This window comes from Gallinula chloropus (assembly GCF_964237585.1).
Source record: "Gallinula chloropus genome assembly, chromosome: 14".
Lineage (NCBI taxonomy): Eukaryota > Metazoa > Chordata > Aves > Gruiformes > Rallidae > Gallinula > Gallinula chloropus.
Genome location: NC_140099.1, coordinates 13386944 through 13407439, shown reverse-complemented (window position 1 = coordinate 13407439; position 20496 = coordinate 13386944). Strand labels below are relative to the sequence as shown.

Genomic DNA, 20496 nt, shown 5'->3' with positions numbered 1-20496 from the left:
GTCTATGTTCTTTTCTGTGCGATTATGGTAATTTCACAGGATTCTGCAAATCACTTTCTGGTCAGACCCATCAGATTCCTTGAAGACTCCCAGTTACCAGTTTAAACCTCTAGTTACCCTTGACAAACCCTGCAGCCTTCATAAAGAAGGCAGAGATATAAAGAAGAAATAGAGTACCTAGGGCTAATCAAATCCTGTTGATGTAACAAAGGCCATCTCACCTCCTTCCCACACTCTCCTCGAACATGCACATCAGACAAGAAATCAATGCAAATTTACACAGGACCCTGGAGGAATTTTCAACCTTCCAACATCTCACAACTTCCTGGCAATGTGTGTGGGCCAATGCTTGAGGTCAGAAGCATCTTTGCTTTCTTCATTACAGTGAAGTCAAATGATGCTTAAAGCTGCCCAACCTCGACCCCCCACCCCTGTAAACTAGCACAGCGATGCTGTATTATAAAGAGGCTGCTGCAGTGTTAACACAGAAGAACCAGAGTCTCTTTGCACATTATGTTAAGCAACACTTACATTGCTAATGAACACAACTGGGAATCTCTACATTTGAGACATACCTATCTGTCAAAATACATCCTTAAGGTTTCTAAAAATTGTAATAAATAAATTAAAAATTATAATAAAATTAGAAGGTCAAAGTAAATAACCATGAAGAATGAATTCTTACAGCTCATGATGTGCTCAGCGTGCTTTATCCCCAATTTACACAGATTTCATCAGTAATTTATCACTGAATTATATTTCTGGAAAAGGGAGGAAATTCCCATCCCAAAGTCTTGGCTCTCCCAAGAAGTTTTAATAGTAAAAATCTCCAAGAAAGTTGTAAGACACGGTTTTTTTCTCAGGCCAAGAAAGGATCAGGTCAGCTTTGATGTGTATCTTCATGAAAAAACACCAAGTCATTTACCTGGATAAGCTGTTTCTGAAAGAGCCTGGCAAAGTGGCTGTGGTTGCAGGTTGCAGACAGGTGAGCCATCATGGCCCTGTGAAGGAAAGCATCACAAAATGCTGACTGGATCTCTGCATTTTTGCCTCAAACTACACCAAAAGCATAAAATAACTGCTTTTACAAAGGTAATCTCCAAAGGCCACTGCAAAAAAGCAGCATCTCTCTAACCAACTTTCCCAAGTGCTGAGCCCCACCTGCTGACCACAAACAAAAATCCCCTGTGAGCATCTGCAGAGCAAACACAGCTCTTGAGATCCTGTCCTGCAACAGCACTGCTATTGAGGGGGAATATTAACAGGTTCAGCTTCCACTCTTCCCTCTGCAGAGCAGTGAGCTGAGAGTTTACACACTGCACATACCTAAGTATGAAAACAGCCACAGCAGTATTTCTGGGGCCCAAAGAGAAGGAAAATTCCTCAGTTTAAACCTCAGCCTTATCTTGCTCCTATGGTGAAAATATCACCTTCATAGGTGTAACTTGAGCAAGCTGGTGGATAAGACTAACATAGAAACCCACAAGGCAACTGCTTTCAAAACTATAATGGTTTCTCTATATATACTCTCTTTTGATATAGCAAGAAATTAAGAAAACAGTTTGTTTCCATAGAAAGAGCCACAGTTGTCTTGTTTTCTGAGCCAATACACTAGAAACCCTTGAAATAATTAGAAGAGCTAAAAACTTCTTAACACACAACACACTTGTCCAAGCTTAAAAGGGGTGGGGCTCTGGAGACATGAAATGGAAACACAAGCATGTAGAATGAGTGTTCAGACCAGCAGGTACTGGTTGTGAGTGGTACTTTCTGTGACTGTGAACAGGGAAAGAACTACACCAAGACTGATGTGATTAGTCCCTTGCCACTTATGGCTTGTTTCTTTAAGATAACAGTTGATGCTTTTAAATACAGAAGCAAGTTTAGGTGGACAGTAGCTTCCCAGAAGCATAGCTCCCTACAAATTAGTGCAGAAGACCATTAGGAAGAATGTGGAACTTTGGATGCAAAGTGCTGTGTGCTGCACCAGCAGTTCAGCTAAGTTAAAGAGCTGGCTCAAGCTGCACAAGACTCCTACCTGATCTTGTTACCCAGAACTCTTTCAAAGTCCCAGCCAGTTTTTTCATGGTTATCCTCCCATTCACGCAGCAGTTCATAGAAGATATCCCTGTGAATCAAGATATTTAAGGATATGAATTCCTACTCTTCAAAATCTGAAGTGAGAACAACTGAATATTCCATTACTCCCGAGTTCCCCAGCAAGAGTCTATCTGGGATTAAATAACTCCAGCCTCTAAGCATTCAGATACCTTTGCAAAACTCATTAATGTTAGCAGCACTTCAGCAAGCTTCTGGTTTCCATGTTTTTGACAGCAAGTGCTAGGCCCAAGCTCTGATGGAATGACCAAAACACTCATGACCAGACATACTGAAGCCTGAGGGGCAGGGAAGAACAAGCTATGTGAAATAATAACTATATGAAATAATAACGATAAAGAAAGAAGAAAGGACCAAGACAACTTGCTATTCTCACCTCCCCTGTTGCTGCAAGCATGGAGGGAGGTGACATGAAGGAAAAAAGCAGAGCAGGTTTATATGCAGAAGCAATCCAGTGGGGTGACACTGCACTGGCATTTACCAGAAGTCTCAGTAACTTCCTGAAGAATTAGGCTGCTCTTCTCTAAAGACATTAAGCATTTAGCTCCTGCAGTCAATATGGACAAAGACCCTTACCTTTGTTTCTTAAATATGTGAAATGCTCTGTCACTGGGAAAGTTAGAGCGATTGTCAGTTTCTGGCTGGAAAGAAACAGATTGGACAGAGCATGGCAGCAGGAGAGACACCTGGTAAAAACAGAAAGGCAGCCATTAGAGTAACAGAAGTCTCTAGTTAATCCAACAATCTGAGACCTAAAAAAAAAATAATAATCAGGGAAAAGATGTGATGAGAAAACAAAGTATAACAAAGTATTGCTAGTTGAGTCGTTCAGACATTAGCCACTTCCCACCTGCTAACTGCCAGTACACAGTTGTACAACCGACATTACACTACAGAGGCATTACAAGTGGAAGTGTCTCATCTCCCTAAGAATCACAGACTGGTTTGGGCTGGGAGCAACCTTAAAAATTATCTAGTTCTAATCCCCCTGCCACGTGCAGGGATACCTTCTACCAGCCCAGGTTGCCCACAGCCCCATCCAACCTGGCCCTGAACCCTGCCAGGAAGGGGGCAGCCACAGCTTCTCTGGGCAGGCTGTGCCAGGGCCTCAGCTCCCTCACAGGGAAGGATTTCTTCCTAACATCTAATCTGAATCTGTCCTACTTCAGCTTAAGGCCATTGTCCCTTGTCCTATCACCCCCCCTGTAAACAGTCCCTCTGCAGCTTTCCTGTAAGCTACTGGAAGGCTGTAACAAAGTTCCCCCAGAGCCTTCTCTTCTCTGGGCTGAATAAGCCCAACTCTCAGCCTGGCTTCATAGGAGAGCTGCTCCAGACCTGTGATCACCTTTGTGGCCTCCTCTGGACTTGCTCCAACAGCTCCCTGTCTGTCTTTTACTGGGGACCTGAGCTGGATGCAGCACTCCAGGTGGGGGTCTCACCAAAGCAGAGGAGATGGGGAGAATCACCTCCCTCAACCCGCTGGTCACATTTCTGATGCAGCCCAGGACAGGGTTGGCTGTCTGGGCTGCAAGCATGCATTGCTAAGTCACGTTGAGCTGCTCACCCACCAACACCCCCAAGTCCTTCTCCTCAGAGCTGCTCTCAATCCATTCTCCACCCAGCTTGTACTTGTGCTGGAGATAAGAAACATCACAGAACAGACTGTAACCAGTATTGATACAGTGTGGAAAGAAGGGGCAGCAAACAGACAAGTGTCCCTCCACTACAGGGCTCCACAGAGCACAGTACAGTGGCTGACAATTCCTATTCATTCTCCTAGTCAAAAAACCCCTAACAAGAGACCTTTATTTATAGTTCTGGATACAAAGCTCAGCTACTGCCATGCCCTAGTGTCAGCAAGTACACTGTACTTTCTGTTTTAAAAAGATGGACACAACAAGATACAAAATAGATGGAGGCACCCATAGAATCGTTTTGATTGGAGAAGACCTTTAAGGCCATGGAGTCCAACCATTCCTACCACGCAGCTTCAGCTCCCTAACTCAGATGAGGAGATGAGGAAACCAGTTTTCACGGGCCATATTGTCTCCTCTGAAGCTGTGTCAGCCTAAAAGGAGTCTGTAGCTATGAAAAATATCGAATTCTTCCTATGTTCTGATATCACACCTAACTGATCATTCCTCTGGGATCCACATTTATTATTTATTAGGGGAGAATCTCAAAAGCCCAACTTGACCCTGTCAAAGTTGCTGGCTGAGGTCAGGGCCTGGAGCACAACAGAAGGCTAAGTAAGCACTGGCTGGTCACAGCTACCAAACCTTGGACTATAGCAATTCACTCACCTGCTAGCAAGAAAAAAGGGGCTTTTAGACACTTCCCAAAACCAACGTGATGAGATAAACCTCATTCCTTCTGCTTTGTGTAACATCAAAACCATGGCAGTTAAAAGCACACCACAAAGTTATGAAGCACCAATGTCAGCTGAGGCCTGGCAATTTTTACCTTGGCTGTGCTGCCCTCATAAGCCCTCCTGAGCCTCTCGTGCAAGGAGGGAGAGAAAGATGCAATCCGTTCATTTTCAGCCAAGAGCTTCAGAGTCCCCTTTTCTAAGCGAGAAATGATTCTGCAAAGGCAACATGGATGAATCCCACAGACACAGAAACAACACGAGACCAGACCTACAGAAACACTTGTTCTTTAGGAGGCTACCAAGCAAAGAGTTCTAAGCCCCAGGCACCCAGCATCAAATCCTACTGGCATCTGCAGGGATGTTTTTTACTGCTGTCTACTCATGACCTTCCCATTCTTGTGTAACCACGCTTAAGTTCACTAGACAGATCAGTGCAAGGAAAACTCAGACATTCAATTCCAAGCCAAGTTGTATGTTCTGAGAGAAAATTAACAACAGCTCCACGCCTGCAAATGGTAAAGCTCTAAAATCCAAGGCTTCATGCTCCATTTCACACACATCTGCACACACAGGCAGAGGAAAAAATAATACTGAACTCACTCATACTGATAATCCAAGACTTGGACAGCAAAATAAACACAGTTGTGCACACTTCGGAAATGGTGTCTCCCTGATGCATCTGAGAGGGGGAAAAAAAGAAACCTGAGACAACAGCACTTACCATGATTTACAAACTGAAAGACCAACAATTAGCTCTCAAGGAAAGTACTAACTGCCATATCCAAAAACAGTCTTCCAGACCTGTATCCAATTTCCAGAAGTTCCCATTCCCTGACATCAGAACAAACAAATCCTCCCATCCCTATCCTTCCTAGACTAAAGGCAACTGAATTGTTCAGTGCTGTACGGGAAAGAAAAGATTCTCTCTCAACATTCTGGCCAGCAGTAAGCAGAGCCAGGACAAAAAGTAGACGAACTGCAACCAGTCATCAGCTGCTGTTCCCATAGCTAGAGACTTCACGTCCTAATCTCAGCCCTGAGAATCCACAAGTGGCAACTCACAGGTCAATCAAATAGGAGCATCTGGGGAGGGGAGGAGGATTGTCTCATCTTAAAGACATATTTGTGATTTTTATATACATAGCAAAGTACTAACTGCATCAAGCTTAAGTCTGAACTTACCAAAAACCAAAAGAAACAATTATGTATCTATGTGGTTAGGTCCTGGGCACTTGTAACCCAACCTTAAACTTAAGAAACACATAGCAAATTTGCACTTTTAAGTTGCAAGGACCAATGAAGGAGAGACTTCAGCGTATCTGTTCTTCTTTGAAAGCCAGCGTTGGCAAGCAGCTACAGCAAACGTCACATATGAGCAGAAAACTAGATTCAAACCAAATCCAGCAACCCCATTCTATCATGTTGTGGAAGCACTTCCAATACATGCATGATTTTTGTCAGCATCTCAGATGAGTCCCACAGTGGTAATAAGGCACTTTTACAGAATTAAAGGTGAACTGTCCAACCTAGAGGTAACTACTTCATATCATATTATCATTCCACAGAAGTAACATTGTTTCCACTCAATACTTTTGTTTACCTTTACTTCTTTCATTTACTTCAAGGTCACTATCTTCATCTTCTGCAGTAGAAGTGCCTTTAGATGTCAACAGCTGCAGAACAAAAAAGAGCTCCAGAAAAATATTTGGTACAAGGTTTTCTGGAAGAGAGAAAAACAGATACTAAAGGTGGATATTTGGTATTGAGTTGATTTAATAAATGAAGGTAAAAAGATAAATAACTGTTCCATGGCACAGTCAGCCAAGAACTCCCTCCCCACACAGCTGCAGTGTGAACCGACATGGGAATTACAGGAAAGTTGCATTCAGGAAGGGTCTAGTTTAGGACAGGACCATACAACTTCGGCCTCATGCAGCTCAGAGGACCGCATCAGAATCATCTCCTTCCCTGAACTTTTACCTAGTACCCATTTATTTTAATAACCCTGTTGGCTTAGTTTATTTCTCCAGGTGTTGTTTGTTTGTACACTGTAACTGCCCCACAACTTTCACTGCCCATCTACCTCCCCCTCACAGCACACATGCAAGTTTCAAAGCTCAAAGAAAGGTCCACCTCGCATCTTCTGGGTCTTCACCTGCTATACAGGATGAGTAGAGCTGTGCCAGACACTCCAACTGTTCCTTGCAGGAAACCTTAGCAGGATTGGCACAGGTCACCAGATGGCTTTCAGCAGGAAGACTAGCACTGCAAGTGTAGCTAGGCTTAGTAGGAGTGCCAGGATCAAGAGATATCCCCGCAGGAGAAGACGCCTGGTGCAGCAATTTGCATCTGAAATTCAAGAACAGCAGCAAAAGGTGTGACTGAAGATGACACACAGCAGCCCCGTGGACAGAAGGAGGCCTTTCCCTTGTGGTCTACCATGAAGTGACTCCTTCAATAGCCACGTCATTTTACACTGCCTAAAGGTACTTTTAGCATGATAGTGATTTAACTCACCCTTCCCTTCATGAGAAGGATCCTGGGTTAAAAGAATTGCATTCAAACTTCAACTCTGCTAACACAGCGTGGCACTTGGATCAAATGATCTAACTACCCTATGCTATTGTTTCTCATCTAAATTGGTACTTGGTAAGAACACAGAATCTGTTAGAGGCCAGGTCCTAAACAAAACTTCTGCAGCCACAGTCTCTGACAGTTAGATGCTTCACCAGATCTATCAAAGTAAGGTTCACATCCACACCTCCAGATACACTTGCAAGTTAACGGTGCCCTGAGAAGATCCAATACCACTAAGTGGAAAAGCAACAACAGCTGGTGAAACCCCATGCCAGCAAGTTAAACAACAGAAGGAACAAGCTACTTTAATTGCTGGATTCTAAATCAACAATCAACTCTGTTAAATACACAGATACTGTAAAAAAAAAAAAAATACCCCAAGCTCATCCAAATGCAGCAGCAGAGTGGCATATATAAGGCACAGGAGAATCAGTTACAGCAATATCAAATGACTCTTAAATTAAGATTCCAGTGGAACATCCACAGTTGCCACATCATACCACCTCTTCCCACATAGTCTCAAAAGCAAAATCTTTGAAAGTCACTTTAAAGGCCATGGGGAAGACAGAAACATTTTTAACTGTAGCAAAGAACTTTTTCTATTGGTCTATTTCTAGTGGAACCGCTGCGATGAACAACAAATTAGTCCCAAAATGGGTGCAGAAGTTATTTAATAATATCTGCCTTGCAATGAACTTCAGCACCCAACTGGCTGAACTGAAGAAAATTATTTACTAAGCACTTCATAAACCCACCATGGTAAGACTCCAACAATGTAGTCGAACTCTGCTTCACTTCTGCCTCAGCATTATCTACCTCAGCAGGAATTTCACCTTTTGCCCTTGCTCAAAGTGTCCCAGTTGGCTCAGGGCTGCATGAGGTTTGCACCTCACCTCACCACAACTGAGGACACAACAGCTCCCAGCTCTGAGTGCCAAGCACAGCCCACAGCAAACACAATGGGTCAGATGAAATCACTTCACAGGCAAGATCCAGCTCACATACTGCTATTTCACCTACTTCGGTGTATATGGATTAGTGGGATGTTTCAGACTGGAATAGGGGCTTCATGGAAGTGCACATAGGGGGGTTGAATCCTGAGCAGCTCTCACAGGTCTGGTACAGTCACTCATGAGACTCTACCAGGTCTGTTTCGGCCAGTTCTCAAGCCAGGGCAGTGACCTGTAAGGCTCAGCAGGAAAACAATTCCACCCACGTGTCCTGAGGAGCTTCCCCAAGAACAACATCTACAAAGAATAGCAACAGTTCTGTCAGCAATTATAAACAACAGATTTTCTACTACTGCACTTTGCTTTTTCCCCTGAAGTATCAATCCTCACAGGCTGACAGTGACAGCGTTTCACAGAGGACGCAAGTCACACACTAACTGAGCAGCTGAGACAACACAGAAACTAGAATCCACCTCATGGCCCAGCACACACAGTTTTCAATAGATAGCTGCAGTAGTAACTTTTAAAACAGAATCTCATGCTACTCAGGTGCCATTTCCTCTGACTGTAAGCCCGTGTTATTCTGCTTCCTTGCAAAATCATTAACACTTCCCTCAACATTTGCATCATTAGCTCATTTTCTTCAAACCAGGCTATCATGCTTTTAAGACTATGGTTTATCACAGGCACAATCATCAAACGCTGCTTCAGTACACCAGCTCAAACCCACTCGCTTTGCCTGTGCGGTCTTCAGGGAAGCTGGGGAGGAGGTAGCCAGGTGGGTAAGCCCATGAAGAGGCAATCTTCTGAAAGCAGTGAGGAATGACTTAAACATTGTTCCAGAGTCAGCACACCTAAAACAGCAAACAGACACTAGCTGCATTTATATCCTAGACTGATTCCGGAGTCACAATTGGGTTTAGGCAAATTACAGTTCTAAAGGTCACCAGTATGTGTTTGGGATATTCTTCTGGTCATTTCCACTCTGATATTGCTAGCACCTTGAGACAGAAGAATTAAGAATCGATACAAGCCTATCATCACCCTGTTCAGACTGTACCGTTCTTTCTTCAGCATCTCCCTCTCCTCTTGAAGGCTGTTGCTTGTCACAGATGTAAGGTTTCCTTCCTGGACAGTAGTAAAGGCCTCAAGGCTTGACCCAGATGAAAAACGAGCAGCTGGAGACTTGCTGACAGGCGTAGAAGTGAAACACATCTTTGGTTTTGAGAGCGGGCGCTCAGCACTTACAGGAGTTGGGTTGATTCGCCTTGATGGTTTGCTTTTGCTGAAAAAGCAACAAGAGATTTCACTGAGATTAAGCTAAAAATCAGCAAAAAGTAATTAAGTCTCAAGACAGATATGCAGACAACTCTTCCAGAAGAACCTAATGCTAAAATAAAATGGCTGGGGACTCAGGATATTGAATTTCTAAACTGTATGTACAGCTGCTGACTTTATTCTGGTTGCTGAATAAAAAGTCACAGAGCTACAGACTGCTGAGAACAACCTGCTGACCCTTGCTGCAAAATTAGTTATCAATCATGTCACAAAACAGATAAAGGGCCACACTCTAAAACTCTTCCAAACATTTCCACTGTGAGAGGACAGGATGTACTGGCAGTTTTTAACCCAAAAAAAAAAAAAAAAAAAGAGCCAAAGTTGGCACTGTCTATCAGAAGGAGTCCAGACTCTCAAGGCAGCATAGTTAAGTTTTAGGAAACCCATCCTTCCTGCATAAACTACCTGGATTTGGCCTTCAGGAAAAAACTCTGTAATGCAGCAAGAAACATACTGGAAATGAGATACAGGAACATAAAGCATTACACCTGCCAAGGGAGTGCTGGTTGCTACATATTAATTGCTACAGTGTTCAGAAAACTGCTGTAGCGTTGGCTTCCATGACCTCTTTCCTAACTTCTTTTCCTAGCTGAACAGCCGGTGTCACAGAGGAAGAGAAACTTACTATGTTGGAAACACACCTTCTGTCCCTTGGCCGAAGCATCACTTAGAGCATCGCCTAGATCCAGCATCTGGATCTCCTGTACAGGCTCATCTATTTTCAGCTGGAATTCTGCATGTCCTACTAGCAAGCCCCACTTTCTGAGGGCAGTGTCTCATACATGGAGCCAACTGGCTGACGTGAAAGCCCTCTATCTGGCAATGAGGATTTTAAAGAGTAGACTCTTAAAGAAAAGAAGAACTGGGACAAGCACAACACAAACAGATGCCCAGAAGCTAGGCCAAAGTCACCAGGGAAACTGGAGCTTGCTGCAGACCAAAGGGAACACAGACATCAGCTAGTAATTTGTGCATGGCCACAGGGCACAAAGCTGCACGCTAACATCTGCAAGCCACAGAACATCGATCTGAAAGCTTTTTTTGCTAGCATCAGGAAAGCTGAGGAGCCTTCCAGGACGGCTCTTCATTAGCAATTGCTACTGTGTTAAATGAGATATCCGAGGAGCCAAAATAATGCTGACTTAATAGAACACGCAAGGACAAAGATGTGCTCAGCTTTCTATCAGCTAGTCTGTGCACTGCCAAGCTGTGGGCAGCATCACAAGTGAGAGGCTAAAGAGGCATCTTGGGTGAGTGAATTCTCAGAGCAGAAGTCTGACTACCTGTAGAAGCAGTATTCAATATTCCCCCACGTGGCACCTGTAACACAGCAGTTCTGACCAAAGACCCCAGAAACCAGCCCCCAGGTATCGCTCCTTACAGCATCTTTGGTAGCTGGACACACAGAGCAGGATGAGCTAGGGTAACCCGCAGTGTAATACAAACGAGCCAGAGAGGCAGACTTGCCCTTACTTTGTCCAGCCAGAGGCAGCACCCATGGGTGGAAACTCCTCCAAGTTGTTAAGATTTAGCTGGCTGGGTGGGGATCTGGTAGAAACAAGAGGCACTTCATTCCGCTTCCTTCTCCCTCCGCTCCACGACACACTGTCGTTCTTCCCATCTTCCTCTTCAGCAAGGGAACGCCCCAGATCCCGAGCTCCCTGTCTGCCAGAAGAACTGACCGAGCTGCTGCCTTTCCTTCGGCCTCGTCTCGCTGGCAGGGCCTCAGGCGTGGCTGTAAGGAAGCTCCCCAGGTTGGCCTTCTGAGACGACCACTTCTCGCCATGGTTATGCACGGGGCTGTACCCAAAACTCGAGCTGCTACTGGTGGCCACACTAGGGAAGTCACCGCAAGGGCTTGACAGGTTTGACCCAGAGAAGGAAGAGGAGCCGCTGGATGCCGCAGCAGGAGAAAAGCTGGTATCTGTGCTGCAGGTGGTCACCGAAATCCTTTGGGAAAAGAGCTGCACACGGCTGCTGGTCGCATGGCCTGCCCTCCTTTCTGATCCTGTCCTTTGGCTCCCGTGGGCCTTGGAATTAGGAGTTTTAGCAGGAGTAGAGGGTCCATTAGTCAGGATTTGGCTAGTCTGCTCCCTTAAAAAATTTAGCAGAAAAGGCACAAAGTCTTTCTTTAGCAAACTAAGAGATACCAGCTTGTCATGGTTGTGGTTCTCCTACAAGGAAAGAGGACAAAGGATTAATATAAAGATGCTACCTGATTCTTTCTTTCCATGTGCCCAAACTCATTTAGGGAGTAACTGAGGGCTTGCAATACACAATAAAAACCAGCATGACTTATCAAAGCATGTCACTGAAATTCAAGCGACTTCAGCACTGGTCACAGATCTGAAACTCTGCCTCCACACAAGTCATTCTGGCAGAAGTTTTCAGATGGAGTCATTCACTTTGGTCTCCGACTGGGAAACAGTGAAATGACTCCATGGAAACATCAGTAATACCTATTGAAGCTACAATGAAGCAGCAGCCTGAATTCCAATGCTTCAGGGACACCTAAAATCTGTGACTTTTCTGTCCCCTATTTGTCCCGGAATGCACTTGCTACCACCAAGGGGTGCTGCAAGACAGCGATTAAGCACTAAGAGTCCTGTGGTGCCAAGACCAGACCAAAGCTGCTCTCCTATTTCAGTTAAATAATTTTGCTCCCCCGAGACCTCACAGAGGTCTAAGCAGAGACTGTGCAACTTTAAGGTACTCGAAGATTATGCTTAAGAAACTTAAAGATGACTCAACACAGACTCAAAACATTTAAAAAATCTAACGAGGTGGTAGTGATCTTACAAGCAGAAATACACTTCATCTCACATACAAAGCTCAAAGCTTTGTACTTTGTGTATAATTTCTTATGATCCTAACTAACACTGGCCCAGGCTTCTGTTTTTGCTCAGTGGGATTCACAGCAAAAGCCGAAGCAGCTCTCACAGGCAGCAACTCACTCCTTGCTAACGCTGAAATCGTCACATGTGTTCCTCATCACTTACAGTCACACCTTCACTAGACAAAAAGTCAAGGCAGCAAACGCTACTTCTGAAAAGGAGGCACTGAAAGCATGGCCATGGCTGGGCTCCTGCAATCCTCAACTCTGAGGCTGAAATTCATATCTGAAAGTGTATCTGCAAGTAATTCAGCTCCCTGGAGAAGCATGAGACTCCAGCACAGCCTGGCCAACAAGCCACGCAGCTGAGGCTCGCTGCTTAGCAGTGAAAACAACTCAGCAAAAACAACACAGGTCATAACACAGACCCTACAAAGTGTCAGAAGACCCAACTTCTTACCAGCACCAGTCCCAAACTGCCGGGAATCCCTAGAGCAAGATGTAGCCTACCACTGCCTCAGGTGCCCAACTTCAGCACAGGGGCATGAAGACAAGACTACAGCCTGTGCTACACGCAAGGCCAGGCAGCTTCTCTAACTTTTCAGGGCAAACCTGCTTTCACTCATCCTCCTGTGTGCGAGTAAGCAGAGAGGTTCAGCTTCACCGCAGCCAGACGGCAGCAACCTGCCAACAGCTGCCAGCCTCTCCCTTGCTTTCCCACGCCAAAGCAACAGACCTGCTGCCAGCCACGGAAGGCCACCGCCCGCCCTGCCCTCCGCTGGCACACGGCGACCAGCGGACCGAGGCGCCGCCTTCGCGCCCTGCTTCTTCCCGCCCGCGGGGCCACCCAGCGCCGCTCCTGTCCCGCGGCCGCCTCAGTCCTGGAGCCGGGAGGTGCCACCGCCCGCCGGAGGCCGCGCTGGGCTGCCGGCGGGGTCAGCCCCGCAGATTTTAATGGGCTCCACACCGCCGCCAGCAGCACCGCTTCCGCCGGGCAGCCCCCGGCGGCAAGGCCTCGCCTTCCCGCCGCCGCGCTCGGAGCCCGCCCACGGCGGGGGCGGTGCCGACGGCTGTGAGAGCGGGCTCGGACCCAGCTCGCGGGCACAGCCAGGCCCCTGACCGGGACCCGTGGGTTGACCCACGCGGGCTTCACCCCTCACGCCGGCGCGGAGCGGCCGCTTCCAGTGCCGGGCCGGACAAACTTTCCCGCACGGCCCCGGACAGCGGCGGGAGCTTGGAGGGGAGGAGAAGGAAGGGGGTGGCGCGGTAGCAGGTTCGGCCCCGCCGGAGCAAGGGCGCTGCGGGAGGGAGGGAGGGCAGGCGGGCGGGCGGGCGAGCGAGCGAGCAGGAGACCCGCAGCGCGTTACCTCAGCTGGGCGGTGGCCGGGGCCAAGCCGGAGCCACCGCACCACGGCACTGACCGCCACCTCCTCCTGCAGCAGCAGCTCCAAAACCGCCGCCATTCCTTGGCCGCGGCCCCCGCCGAGCACGCGCACAACCCGCGGCGGGGGCGGGGCAGGGCGGGCTGGCCGCGAGCGAGCGTGCCACGCGCGGCCGGGCGGGACCGCGTTCTCCCCCCCCCCCCGCGGGGGCGGGGCAGCGACGGGGATTCCCGCTGGGGAGGCAGGCAGGGGCAGGGCCGGCGCGGGCCGGGCCCCCTCCCCATGTCAACACGCGGGGCACGGGGCGCCTGCGCCGGCCCGTGCGCGTCTTTTCCTCTCATGCGCGGTATTTGCTTCCCCGGCAGGGCTCGGGGCCCGGCCTAGCGGCGGCGGCGCCCGCGGGCCGGGGCGGGGGAAGGGGCGGCGGCGGCGGCGGCGGCGGCGCCCCCCGCGCGGCTCCGCGCCCGCCCGCTGGCGCCGGGCGGAGGCCGGCCCCGGTCCCTTCCCTCCCCGCCTGAGGCGGAGGGATGGCCGAGGACTCGCCTAAGCGGCGCAAGGCGAATTTCAACGAGGCGGAGACGGAGGTGCTGATCGAGCAGGTGCTGAAGCACGAGCAGCTGCTGTTCGCGGCGGGGCCGGGCCGCGCCTCCCCGGGCCAGAAGCGGAAGGTGTGGGAGCTGATCCGGCACAAGGTGAACCCGGTGGCCGCCTGTCCCCGCGACGTGGAGGACCTGAAGAAGCGCTGGCGGGACCTGAAGCGCCGCGACCGCAGCAAGCTCTGCCGCCTCTCGCAGGGCTGCGGGCCGCCGGGCCCCGCCGCCGCCCCCCTCGGCCTCCTCCTGGCCCCCGAGGAGATGCCGCCCGCCGCCGCGCCGCCCGGCCGCCGCCACCAGCTCCACCACCACCGCCGCGCCTACGGCTCCCTGCTGCCCGCTGAGGCCGTGCCTATCGTGGGAGGCATCGACACGTTGGAGCTGCCCGGCGCCGTCGTGGGGCAGATGGGTGAGTGCCGGTCCGACCCCCGCGGGCACCGTCCCGGACCATCCGCCCGGTCTCCCCCTCCGGCAGCCGCTTCCTCGGCCTCCCGCGGGAGGAGCGGCGCTGGCCCGCTGCCGTAGCGGGCTCCCCGCTCGCTGTGTGTACGCGAGGCGGGGGGGGGCGCGGGGGGGGCTGCGGGTAGTGGCCCCGCTGTCCGGTTTGGGCAACTACCTTCTCTCCTCGGAAACGCAGGATGTACGTGCATGCACGCAGACCTGGGGAGGGCCCTCGCTGTAGGGTATCAAAGCGGATCGAAACGGCGCCTAAGAGTAAATTAAAGCCTGGCTCGTAGCAGGAGCCTGTCAGCCTGTGGGGCACTGGACCCAGCTGCCTGTGTTCGCGGCGCTGCCCCCTGGGTGTGCGGGAAGCCGCGGCAGCGTGCGGTTCTGGGCAGCGCGGAGTGCCTGGGGACCGTAACTTCGCACGTACCGGAGAGACATCGCGGCAGAGCGCCGGAACGATCACCGTCCGTCCCAGGGGCTTTCTTGCAGTCATGCTGGGGCTGGTTACCCCGCCTGTGGCTGAGCACGAGATGAGCTTGCAGCAAACTCTGTCTGGCAACCCAGAACTCTGTTCCTGTGGCGGGGCTGGTGGGGGATCTGTAGCATGTGAATATAGGGGTAACTGGTGAATGTATCTTTATGATTTGCTTCCCAGCTTTTGTGCTAATATGTGTTGTAAAATCATCCTGGGTAACGCAGTGTGAGTTAAAGAGCCTTGGTTCAAGGACTAATAGTAGCATGTAGTGGATGACCACCAAAGTCATGAAGTTTCTTACTGACTCTCCTCTGCTTTTCCTTTTCTCCCATCTCTTCCAGGGTTTAATGACAATCCTGGCCCATCTCATCAATCCAGCCTTGAGAAGATGAACCTCAAAGAAGAAATAGTAGTCAAGGTGGTAGAGCCAGAAGAAAGCTCTGAGGACATGGCAGTGGTTCCACCTAGCCAGGAACAACTGCCTTTTCTGGGGACATCGGGTGGTGGTTCCTCTGGGAAAGTAAAAGCCAAAACAAAAGGCAGGTCCCAGGCAGACCAAAACGAAATAACTGAAGAGGACCTGGTGCAGATTCAGCAGACCCAGATGCAGGTGATCCAGTCCGGCTTTGACAGTGTCAACCACAATCTTCGGCTGCTGCAGCAAGGCATGCAAGATCTGAGTAACAGCCTCAGCATCATGGCACATACACTTGTTGCTATCAAAAACGTCTATGTGAAAAACAACACTGGCCCCACCACATATGCTACCGCCTCTACTCAGACCACAGCTGGATACCTGAGCCCAGGCTCCCCCCAGGTCTCTCCCGCTGAGGATAGAGGTAGAGCACAGGTGGCTGGAAGCAGCAGCAGAAGCAGCAGCTGCAGCTCCAGCTCCATGTCACAAGAACCAGGTCCTTCTGAGTTTCCCAGGCCCCCCCTGAGAACCATTAAGAAAGAACATCCAAATGGCTGCTACTATTTCTGCTTTGCAGATGTGTAAAAACTTGAATATATGTAAAGTGACTGCGGTGTTAGGTGCTGTTGTATGTTCTGCTCCGGCTTGTGACTTCAAAGGAGCAACATGGACTTGCCTCCCACGTTTTTTCCCAGTGGGAAACATTTCGTTATAGGTGGCATTAAACACTAATTACCACTCTCTTGTTTGTTAACTCCGTTGCAGTTTGCTAATAACCTTCTTCTGTTCTCTTTATCCTCTTGCTCTCTTAAAAAACAAACAAGAAACAGATTTATTTTGACTAAGACCCTTGTCTGTATCATCCTTCCTTGAATGTGACCTTTTGAAAAATAAAAGGCATGAGAGTGGGGTAAAAAAGTAACATATGGTTACTGACTGGCAGGAGCTGTCTTCCACAAGTCACTCAGTTTTTGATTAAATAAGTGTCGGTAGTAGTTAAGTACTTAAAAAACCTCACTTTTTTTTCCTAGTAATTACAGTGTGTGTTTGTTGTTGGTTGATGGTTTGGTGGTTGGGGTTTTTTTAAGTCTGAGCTGTGCAAGGCATCTCAGGAAGAGTTTGACATAACTGCCTGGCTCTAGGAATGGTTTAGGACTGAGCTGTTGCTTCATTAATGTACTCCTGAGGATTCATACAGGTTTGCTGTCTGGCCAGTGTGCATTCCCAGCTTGTTCAAGGCACCTTCTCCGCGGGGGCATTTTGTTTTCCTGCACTAGCAGGGCACACTTGCTCCTGTCATGTGGCTAGAACAGAGAAATACAGCAAAAATAGTAATAGATGAGTCGTGGTCTGGTTTTGACATGGAGTAATTTTCCTCTGTGGTTTCTAATCAGGCTCTGTCTTCCCCAGATTTTGCCATGCCTTCCAGAACGTTTGAAATCCTGAGAGCAAAAAAAGTTTCCATACTGTTTACAGCTTGGATGTGCAGGAGGCAGGGCCTGACTGTGCTCCAGACAGTACAGGTGCTACTGCATGGCTTGTGAAGCTTTCCTTTTCATTTATTGGGGAGATGAATAAAATCCTCCATTCTCTTAACAATATATCCGGGGAGGAAGAAAGGGGTGGAAGTAGGGGCAGAAAGTAAGCTGTTGAGTGTCAACTCCAAGTGCAATGGAATCATTTTATCCTAACATGAAAAAGAGAAACCTTTTTGTACTCAGATGGGAGGAAGCTGTTGCCACTGGCACTACTTTTAAGCCACGTTTAAGATTTATATATTATAGTTGCTCTACTTTGCACAACTCAGAATTATCAGAGGGGCTGTGTTCATTTGTCCAGCGTCCATACTGGAGGTAAAACAACCTCTCATGCAATTGCATCTGATGACCTGAAAAATCATGAAGGTCCTCTTCAAGCACCAATGTTAAAAGTCTTACAGATAAATCTGGCCTGTGGCGACAACTGGCTGCCTCTAGTTTCCAGGTCACTTTTCACAAGCATTCCCGGCACAAGAATTTAGCAAATACACACGATGTACAGAACAGCAACCCAATTGTTCTTCTCCCAGCAGCATAAGAATATGAAATCGTAGGGTAAGATAGGCCATTTTTTGAGTCAGCTTTGACAGAGCACTGTGCCATATGAAGCTACTAAGTACTTTCTTTTCCTTCTGCCCATATACCGTCATGATGTTCTGATCACACATACGCCTCAAAACCCAGTAGCTGCTGCCTACTGAAACGTGCACGTAGGGTAGTTGTGTTGTTAGCAAGTGTTCCCTTCAGTATCCTATGTGGATTAACAGGCAAATCTCTCACAGAAGTATAACAACATTCCATACATGTGTGTTTATTGGGATTAATGCCTTGAAGAGAGAGTTCTCCACTACACTCAAACAGCTGATCATCTCTGAAGAAATCAAATGTGTCAGTCCCTAGCTAAATAAGAAATTGAAATTTTGAAGGGAAAAGAAGAAAAAAAAAGCTGGCTTTTAAAAAACAACAAGGTTGGAATCCCCCAGATTGTTATGAAACTGATCCGGTCTGGCTGTGCCAATCATTTCTCGTTTGGCTGAATGCAGACAGTATGGATAAGAGCAAGAGCCCACAGAGGTAGGTTTCAGAGGTGGACAGTTGAGATTTTCTATTCTTACTAATATATAACAGATAAGCCTACTAAACCAGTAAAACATCCACCAGATCCAATCATTCCGAGCTGCTCTGACTCACGCTGCAGCAGTACCAACAGACACTGGCCATTTGCTTTCTTGCAAGAGGAAAATAAAATCACTGTCAAAGCACTTTCTCCATTTAAAGTACAGGGTTACAAGAGTAAAAAGTTTTGAAAAAAATCAACTGAAGCTGTATAAATAATTAAATCATTATACAAACACGACCAAGAATTGAAGTTTTGCATGCTGAATGAATATTTTATTTAGAACCAGTTTATAAAAATAAAATACAAAATAATTTGAAAACAAAAACTTAAAACATTGTACAAAGCCTTGATATGGTACAAATGAGAAAATAAATAATTACAACTTTATGTACAAATGACCATTAGAAGGGCATTCACTCTTTATGTTCTTGGATGCCTGAGCAAACTTAAAAAGGAAAACAATGTCTTAGAAGATTTCCATGGCGGGGAAGGGAACTGCAATTAGTGAGTGAGAGAATTTGAAGGACCCAACATTTGTCTTCCTCAATGGTAACAAACAATCTTAGAACCACTTTCCACTCAATCACACTGCAGATTTTACTGTCAAGTATTAAATTTCTTAAGGGCTGACAACATTGTCTTTTTAATTAATACACTGATTTCATTGTTTGTGGTATTGCCCAGAGATTTTAGATTAGCAGCCATTGGTTGGCACCTTCAAAAAGTCAGTACTTGTCTGAAGGCATTGCTGGTGATTTCCTTAATTTACTAGTTTGGATATTCATAGGAAAGCATTTGAAAATTGACATCTGTTAGCACAAGCACTACAACTCGTCTCTGGGCTGACCCGATAGAAAGTTAGAAACTGGGGAAGAATTTCAACTCTTGCTTTCTAGCCAAAGAAAGGAAAGCAGATACAGAGAAGGCATCTAGACAACCAGTCCAGAACTCCAGTCAGAGGAAAAAAAGATGTGAAATAGCAAAAAAAAATTAAAAAAAAAATCCTACCTCACCTCGTTTCAAACCTTGATGACCTTGCCTGTCACAGCAGATATGGTCTGTGCTTAAAAGGATTTGAAGCCAGGCAGACCAAACTAATTATATTATATCTTTTAGAGCAAGCTGGTCTGCTGTTATTATAGGTCCTTTATATAAAACTTAGGTCAAGGGTCAAGTGATCTCAAAAGGAAACAAACATCTCTAAGTCCAATTAATTCTAGCTGGATTCCCACAGACAGTTGTGGGCGATCAGGACGTCGTACGAGTAGACCACTTGTGCTGTTGTTTTTGAAGAAACCATTTTGTGCGCTTGGCCAAAGCTGGCTCTCAGCAGTAATTCTTACAGAAAATTAGAAAAGAGATCAAAAAGGCATTTTGTATCATAATAGGAAAAGGAAAAAAGTGCATTTTCCGATTTAAAATGCAGCAACTGCAAATACGATATTTATAGGTGAGTTTATTCCTCTAGTCCCTGAACCTCAACAAGACCCTATATTGACCTTAATGGAAGTTTCACCTGCACAGGAACAGCAAGGATTCCTAAAGGTCCAAGCTTTTCATGCACAGGAGAAACAGAAGCAAAATACATCAATGACATTTGCTAACATTTGGGTCCGTCACTGATACTGTCAAGGGAGAAAGTGCTACCAGCAACAGGGAGTAAAATCAACCTGCACTGTCAAACCTGGATGGCTAGAGGAATTGCTGAGTTATTTCATTAGACTTCAAAACAATACATTCCTATGAATTTTTCCTTAAGAACCAAACAAAACCCTCCCAACAAACAAACAAACAAAAAAACCCCATCCCACCCCTCAAAGATAAATATTTAAAAGCCTGATTAATTAAATCACGGGAAAATGAGTTATACAACTTCTCAGGATTAGACAGAATTTTAAGGTAATTCCAGACAACTATTAAACAATCCATGCTGACTTTTATATGGTTTCTCTTTTATAAATGTCCTCTCTATGTAGGGAAAAGGAAGACTGGCTTCAAGAGGAGAGCTGAGGTATTCTTGTGTGAGGTGCGTGCTTATGCTGTTCACAGGTATTGGCTAAGAAGCGTATGACCTGTGCTCACATGTTGTGTTTGGTCAAAACACCCAACCTTGTTACCGGTCACTGAGAAGTGTGGTTACTTGCAAGCGATGACATTTGAGCCCAAAGCAAAACAGCAAGCGAACCCTGGCAGCTCCCTGCCCACTTGGTTAGCTAAAGGAAGTAGAATGAAAGTATTACACACCGTTCCACAGGTTTCAGAGATAGGAACGAGCATCCAAAGCTTTTACCGGTTGGAGAAGGGAATGGGGAATAACCACTGAGGCTCCTTTTGTATAG

The 20496-nt window shown here is 47.2% G+C and overlaps 2 protein-coding genes across 2 annotated transcripts in view; one reads left to right on the top strand and one right to left on the bottom strand.

Moving 5' to 3' along the window:
• The window catches only part of CDAN1 (codanin 1), a 32181-nt gene extending 18516 nt beyond the window's left edge, over positions 1–13665 (bottom strand). The window contains exons 1-10 of the mRNA XM_084270447.1: positions 13555–13665; positions 10828–11528; positions 9077–9301; positions 6645–6838; positions 6090–6209; positions 5090–5168; positions 4582–4702; positions 2695–2804; positions 2039–2128; positions 926–1001 (exon numbers count right to left, since the gene is read on the bottom strand). Of these exons, the coding sequence (XP_084126573.1) occupies positions 926–1001; positions 2039–2128; positions 2695–2804; positions 4582–4702; positions 5090–5168; positions 6090–6209; positions 6645–6838; positions 9077–9301; positions 10828–11528; positions 13555–13650 (1812 nt within the window). The 5' untranslated portion in view covers positions 13651–13665. The remainder of the gene's footprint in view (positions 1–925; positions 1002–2038; positions 2129–2694; positions 2805–4581; positions 4703–5089; positions 5169–6089; positions 6210–6644; positions 6839–9076; positions 9302–10827; positions 11529–13554) is intronic.
• Positions 13666–14016: 351 nt separating this feature from the next.
• Positions 14017–16482, top strand: LOC311196761 (uncharacterized protein). Its single transcript, XM_084270384.1, has 2 exons — positions 14017–14571; positions 15426–16482. The coding sequence occupies exons 1-2, from the start codon at positions 14097–14099 to the stop codon at positions 16082–16084; spliced, it is 1134 nt and encodes a 377-aa protein (XP_084126510.1). The 5' UTR covers positions 14017–14096; the 3' UTR covers positions 16085–16482.
• Positions 16483–20496: the final 4014 nt, after the last annotated feature.

Bases quoted from the DNA above. Each gene is read 5' to 3' on its own strand.
- LOC311196761 (XM_084270384.1), top strand. From the start codon at position 14,097: ATGGCCGAGGACTCGCCTAAGCGGCGCAAGGCGAATTTCAACGAGGCG. The intron at 14,572-15,425 runs GTGAGTGCCGGT...CATCTCTTCCAG, and splicing joins CGCCGTCGTGGGGCAGATGG to GGTTTAATGACAATCCTGGC.